At 35.5% G+C, this 7,202-nt stretch overlaps 1 protein-coding gene across 1 annotated transcript; it reads left to right on the forward strand.

Annotated features, from left to right (window-relative positions):
- Window positions 1–377: 377 nt before the first annotated feature.
- Window positions 378–3,741, forward strand: LOC111369660 (scarecrow-like protein 33). Its single transcript, XM_022991259.1, has 2 exons — window positions 378–2,800; window positions 3,255–3,741. Exon 1 carries the CDS (start codon window positions 393–395, stop codon window positions 2,736–2,738), a length of 2,346 nt encoding a protein of 781 aa, XP_022847027.1. The 5' UTR covers window positions 378–392; the 3' UTR covers window positions 2,739–2,800; window positions 3,255–3,741.
- The last annotated feature ends 3,461 nt before the right edge of the window (window positions 3,742–7,202 follow it).

Here is a 7,202-nt window from a genome sequence, read left to right on the forward strand (position 1 = left end):
GCTGTTCCTTTAATTCGAAACTATAAATCAGAGTTAGGCGAGAAATATATACACGAAGGTTTTTTTCGTGGGAAGAGGAGGGAGAAGGGGACATTATCTTATGAGGATTTGTTGGAAAAATTGATCATTTCAGGGTGAAAATAATTTTCTAAAACCTTTGGGGACACTGGTTTGTGGCGGGCCGACGGGCTATTCCAATCATCTTCCATGCCCTGTGAATTTTTTATTTTCTATTTACTTTGGAGTTGAAGATATAATGCCCTTTGAGCATTAGTTTGATCCGTGTAGGATTTTCGAAAATCAGTTATTTTAATTGAAATTATGCCCCTTAAGGTCTATCATTATTTATGGTATTATACCAGGTCTAGGGATAATTTGATTCCATCTTAGTCATGCATTTAGTTAAGATTTTTTGGTCCGACGTTTTCTTATTTCATTTGATGCAGGGTTTTGACGCGGTGATAGTTATGGATCCCGGATTCAGTGAAATGCACAATATGATAAATGGATTCGGCTCTGATGATGAGACTCTCTTACACGGTTTTGAGCAATCTCATGGCCAAGTTAATGGATATAAATATGATGTTTCTCTAGACCCTAATATTGCAGATATCCCTTTCCTTACGTTCAGCCAGGGCCTTGAAAATTTCACTCCATCTTTTAGCGGGAGCTATGAGGTGGAATCCCCGGATGATCAAGATTCTGATCCAGTGCTAAAGTACCTAAATCAGATACTTATTGAAGAAAACATGGATGATAAGCCAAGCATGTTCCATGATCCGCTCGCTTTACAAGCTGCTGAGAAATCCTTATATGAAGTCCTTGGCCAGAAGTACCCACCTTCACCACATCAAAAATCTGATTACTTTAACTGCAGTACGGAAAGCCGAGATACCTTTTTCGGGAGTTCCAGTGAGAACACTAACAGCAGTACTAACGGCACTAATTCCATTGATCCACAATGGATTGTTGATCCAGGTGAATTTCATTCATCGGTGGAACAGAGTCAGTTGCTGGATACTGCTTCCAAATCTGCTACAAAAACTAGTTCACAGTTGTCGTTTGGTTCTGTGAACAGCTTCAACGATAATATCAATATCCAGATGAGCTCTTTTGAAAATACCAGCCTAATTCCAAATATATTCAGCGATAGTGAATCTATCTTGCAGTTCAAGAGAGGGATGGAAGAAGCTAGTAAATTCCTTCCCCCAAGTAATCAGTTGATTATCGACTTGGATAAATACACACTGCCTCCAAAATCAGATGAAACGACTCATACGGTCACAGTGAAGGTAGAAAAGGATGAGATAGATCACTTAACTAATGGCTCGAGGGGAAGGAAGCATCACCATCCAGAGGATGGCGATTCAGAAAATGTAGAGAGGAGCAGCAAGCAATCGGCAGTTCATGTAGAAGATGTGGAATTACCCGAAATGTTTGACAAAGTCCTTCTTTTCGCTGATGTCAAATGTGAGCCCATGCATTGTAATGTGGACACTAAATTGCCCGGTGGAGAGGAAAAGAACTTGTTGCAAACTGTACTACCTAATGGGTCAAATGGAGGTCGAACTCGGGCTAAGAAGCATGAGAATAATAGTGAAGTTGTGGACCTTAGGACACTTTTGATCAGCTGTGCACAATCTGTTGCTGCTGATGATCGTAGAGCGGAATCTGTACAATTACAGCAGATTAGGCAGCATGCTTCTCCCACCGGTGATGCATATCAGAGGTTGGCATATGTATTTGCCTATGGTCTTGAGGCACGCTTTTCGGGCACTGGGACCCAGATTTATGCATCCCTTGCATCCAAGAATATTACAGCTGTTGAGAAGTTGAAAGCTTACCAGGTTTATCTTTCGGCCTGCCCGTTCAAGCAAATATCAATTATCTTTGCAAACAAGATGATTATGAAAGCAGCATCAGAAGCAACAACACTGCATATTGTAGATTTTGGTATTCTTTATGGTTTCCAGTGGCCTAGTCTCATTCAGCATCTTTCAAGGAGACCTGGTGGGCCCCCCAAGCTTCGGATTACTGGAATCGAGTTTCCACAACCTGGCTTTCGCCCAGCTGAAAGAGTAGAAGAGACTGGGTGCCGTTTGGCGAAATACTGTGAACGATTTGGTGTACCATTTGAGTATCAAGCCATAGCAACACAGAACTGGGAGACCATCAAAATTGAGGACCTGAAGATTGCACATGGTGAGGTGCTTGCTGTGAACTGTCTGTATCGATTTGGTAGGTTGCTTGACGAGACTGTTGAAGTTGACTGTCCCAGGGATGCAGTTCTGAACTTAATTAGGAAAATGAATCCGAATATATTTGTGCATGCTGTTGGCAGTGGATCATATAGTGCTCCATTCTTCATTACACGTTTCAGGGAGGCTCTCTTCTACTACTCAGCATTGTTTGATATGTTGGATACTACGCTACCTCGTGATGATCCGCACAGGATGAATTTTGAACAGGAATTTTATGGGCGCGAGATAATAAATGTTATTGCTTGCGAGGGGGCAGGAAGGGTTGAGAGACCTGAGACACACAAGCAGTGGCAAATCCGCACTATGAGGGCTGGATTCAAACCCCTTCCTTTGAATCACGAGTTTATGAGGAAATTAAGGAATAAAGTGAAGGCAGGGTATCATAAAGATTTTCTGTTCGATGAAGATGGTAATTGGATGTTGCAGGGATGGAAGGGCAGGATTATTTATGGTAGCTCATGCTGGGTTCCTGCATAGGAAGGCTGTATTCTATTTTGAACTAAAAGGGGGACAAACGTAATTCCTTAGCAAGACTAGAGGTGATTTTTTTTTATTATTTTTTTTTTCCCAAAAGAAAATCTCAAACTAGCCTCTCTACATCATGTGCGTAAACACCAGCACACACACGCAAGCACAAGAATGCACACGGGCAGCAAAAACCCATATACAGTTCTTTATACACATGTATAATGATAAATCTGTTTTTCTGTTTGTTTGGCAATCCATATGTAACATCTTCCTGCTGTGGTATCATGTTATTCCTTACAGTAGCTATACTTATTAAGCCTTAATGATGCAAAATTTAAGTGTGTTATTGGAGAATAGAGTTTGATTTCGATTAAGGTTGTTTAGTTTGGACTAGATTATATTTGATATTTTTTGTAAGGCCATGGTTAACTAGAAGTTCCCTCGAGTTTAAATTATTTGATCTGTGAAAGGCAAGCTAGGTGGTTATTGAGATTAAATGACTGAATCCATTGTTCTCTCTTTCAGATGATCTAATGATTCACCAGCATTCTTTCAGAGGATACTTGTGGATTAGACAGATTCGTGAGATTCACTAATGTAACCAGATCTTGAGGTTTTACTCTCAAAACCATGTTCATATGGTATGGATTATGGCCCCGAATTTACTCTGCAGAGCAGGAATTTTAATATATTTCAAATTTCTCTCGTTCAAGATGGCGCAAAGTTACTATTAATACCAGCAGCATTACTTGATTAGTTTGCTTGACTATGAATGTGTTACTATATGGCATGGTGGGTTCCTTTTCTTGTATAATTATTGTCAGATTGTAGTTTTAAGTGGACTATATACATAATAGCGTGACTTTATAAGCCATCTTTGTAGTGTTCCCTGTTTCTGGTATGGTTTAAATTTCTGTATGTGCTCGACTGTTATAGCCTTATAGTACATTAACATACTTCTTAAGAGCATGTTTGGTTGGACTTATAAGTTGTTTTTCTAGAAGTTCTGTTAGTCAACTTTGAAAATCTTGTTTGCAAAATAAGTGAGTTAATTTGACTCGCTGTTAAGCACAACTAAACATGCTATGAAGTTTTGTTTCTGATAAGTTTGGAGCTGGTTACTCGAATCTTTTGTCATCGGTAGGTTCTCTTCATTAGTAGATTTACTGAGAGACATATGGAGACACTAATGGTAATTAGTTGCTTTCAGTTGTTTGAGCATTGGAAAAATGCTATGACTTTCTGTTGTGCAATAATGTGTTATATGCAACTGCGTACCAAACACGTCTCTTTCTGTTTATAGTCTCGTTTTACTTTAATTGTAATTGTACAATGCAGTTTTGGCTTGTTCGATTTTCATTTTCGAGTATTTACATATTTGAGATCACTTTTCTCCATATCAGTGGACAAATAAGAGGTTTCAGTGTCTATTTGGAACAACTCATATGGGATCAATTATGTTCAATTGTCTCAAAAGATGTTTAATTTTTTGAAAATATGGCAATTTAAGATAGGAAGTTAAAAATTTCCCGACTATACAAAAGAATGGAGTGGATAAGAAGTATTACAAAAATTAAAATACTCGTTCACATTTGAACTCGCTTTTCATAAAAACTCATCTCTTTTTATTTTCTTTGAAGATGGAAATCTTTAGGCTACGTTTGGTTTGGCGTTTTCAGGCAGTTTTTAGTTTTTGAAAATACGGAAAACACATTTGGTCCGTCATTTTCGAAAACGAGGTAAAATTTACAACTGAAAATGCAAAACGATTTTTTATCGTTTTGAGCGTTTTTAGTTATAAATGCACAAAATGCGTCGTTTTCGGGGAAAATTAAAAACTATTTTGAAACTAAAAATGGAAAACTGAAAACTAAACTGCAACCTTAATTTTTATACTCATTTTTAATTACAGATTTATGCAATAAAATATTTTACGGATAAATTTTAAAAAAAAAATTCATACCTTTTAATCACACATTCTATAAAAAAAATCATTATTTAAAACATCATTTTTGAAAAAATAATAATCATCAAACGGGGCTCAATTTGAGTAAATATCTTTCATTTTAAGGGATTTTATGTCGACTTGTTTGAACTTAAGCCCCTGTTTGATCCCCATTAAATTAAATTACATTACATTATATTTCTCTCTCTCCTATTTTCAACCACACAATCTTCCATAAAATAATATTAAACGTAAATCAAAAACTTTTTCTTCTTTTTCAACCACTCATTTTCTAAAAAATATTATTCCCTCTATTTTCATTTTCAGGTAATGGGGGTCAAACAAGGGCTAAATTGGGGATCTAGTTTTACTCCCTATTCTAGTTTAATGATTTGACGGTTAAATGTGACGGCAAAAATATTTATTTATAACCATTCGAACTTGATCGAGTTAGCCAACTTAGTTTTATTCCAATTAAAATTGACTTGGTTTTGAGTTTTAGAATCAAGAAATCAGTACTCAATGGCTGCTATACAACCAAATTCTAACATGGTGTCAGGATTATTTTTTATTTTCTTTAAATAAAATATACTTTACATGAATTTACATTAATTATTATGTATTTAAAATAGTCAATAGTCTTTTTTCTTGAAGTGGAAAGGGTGGAAATAAAACAAAAAATTTACATAGCAATCAAACTTGATCGAACTAGAGTTGATCGATTCTGTTACTTAAAAATGGTATATAAGAAATTACATAAAATGATGTGAAGTGAAAAGATTAGATGAAAAGGTTAAATTTCGCTTAAACTGACAAATGATAGAGTGACATGTGACATTATAGAATCAATTATGTAAGGTTTGATGTACATGTAGCAAGGTCATTTTCATAATTTTTAAAAGGAATTGTTTTGATCCGGTTTTCAAAAACATAGACCGAATCACTCGTTGTCCCAATTTTCAAGGTGTAACTCATACATTGTAGGAAGTTTATGAACCGATTTATAAGTTGTCCCAATTTTCAAGGTGACAAGCGTGCACACCAAAGTGCGTATGGCACGTTTCTGCATAACCTTGGAGTAATTCGTTTGAGCCCTGCGTGATTATGGAAATACCATGCATACGCACAGGGTACTTTTCAGGCATGCGCGAAACTTTCCTTCTATGATTGAAATTCCTTTTGGAAACTAATTTTGTATGATTCTTTAACTAATTTCAACAAATATAAATACCGAACGTGAGCATAACCTCTCAACATCTCTCATATCTCATAATTCATCAAATATTACAATCAAAAGAGAGAGAAATCATCATTCTTTTTGGAAAAATCACGAGATAAGGTACAAGAATTCATTCAATTAGAGATTCAATCTTAATCGTTGGGCAAAGAAGAGGAATGTGCAGTTAGAGACAATCAAGAAACCATTAAAGAGATTTAAGAACTTCAAGATTCTCGTATTTTTCTTCATTCAACTAAAAAAAGAGGCGATGTTCTACAAAACAACTATGAATTATTGTAATTTTGTAATGTTAAGCTAAGATCTTTAGTTGCTCAGACATAGAAGAACTTTATTAAGATTTTTTAATATAATTTCAATGTTTTGACACTTAATACGCCTTGGATTATTGTTATAGAATTTGATTTTTTTCAATTTCTTGATCATTAATTGGATTGATATGTGAATTTTACTGTTATCAAAAGAGACAATAAGATAGATAGCATGTTATAATAACAATTGTGAGGTCCAATAAAGAATAGAGATATACTTCTATGTCTTGCACGATTTCAACATAATCTAACAAAAACTCTCCTCATTTGCTCATTAGAATAATTAGTTTAATTTGATGAATTAATATAGAATTGATAATCAATACTTGACTATTCAATTAAAGTTAATATTAATTGACATTAGATTAAATACATAGTCTCCATTAGATGATATCTTATTCATTGTTTTATTATTTGTCATTTGCGATATTTTGTATGATTAATATTAATTCTCATGTTTATTCTCTCAAGAAAACATCTATATATAGATGGAAACACCTCTTGCACGAATGGACACAATGAATGCAGGAAAGACACAATTTTTCGTAGAAATTGAACCATCTCGTAACCTAACGACTATGTGTTCGTGCTGATTAACAGGGCAGCGTACCAATGCAGTGGACACTGCTGCCCAGACAGCATAATCGAGCTGCTTTAGGTAGCATTCCAGTCCCATTTTCCTTTCAGGAATTTACCACCATAATACTTCGGCGCCCTGCCTTTCAAAAGGAGATTCGATAGATCTTTGTATATAGTATGGAGCCATCATCGAGCATGGTATAGCACGTGAAGTTAGGTTTAGGCTGTATAGAGAAGAATTTAAAAACGCCCCTACTCCTGTTATAATTTAAACAAATTACAAACATATTATTCATTATTTCCCATTGCAGTCTAGTCCAATAATTCTGCAGTGGAGGCAGCCATTACTTAAATCCAATTTCAAGAATCTCTATCATTCCCAAATATCCAACACAACACTG

Source organism: Olea europaea, chromosome 20, assembly GCF_002742605.1.
Source record: "Olea europaea var. sylvestris chromosome 20, O_europaea_v1, whole genome shotgun sequence".
Taxonomy (NCBI): Eukaryota; Viridiplantae; Streptophyta; class Magnoliopsida; order Lamiales; family Oleaceae; genus Olea; species Olea europaea.

Bases quoted from the DNA above. Each gene is read 5' to 3' on its own strand.
- LOC111369660 (XM_022991259.1), top strand. From the start codon at position 393: ATGCATTTAGTTAAGATTTTTTGGTCCGACGTTTTCTTATTTCATTTG.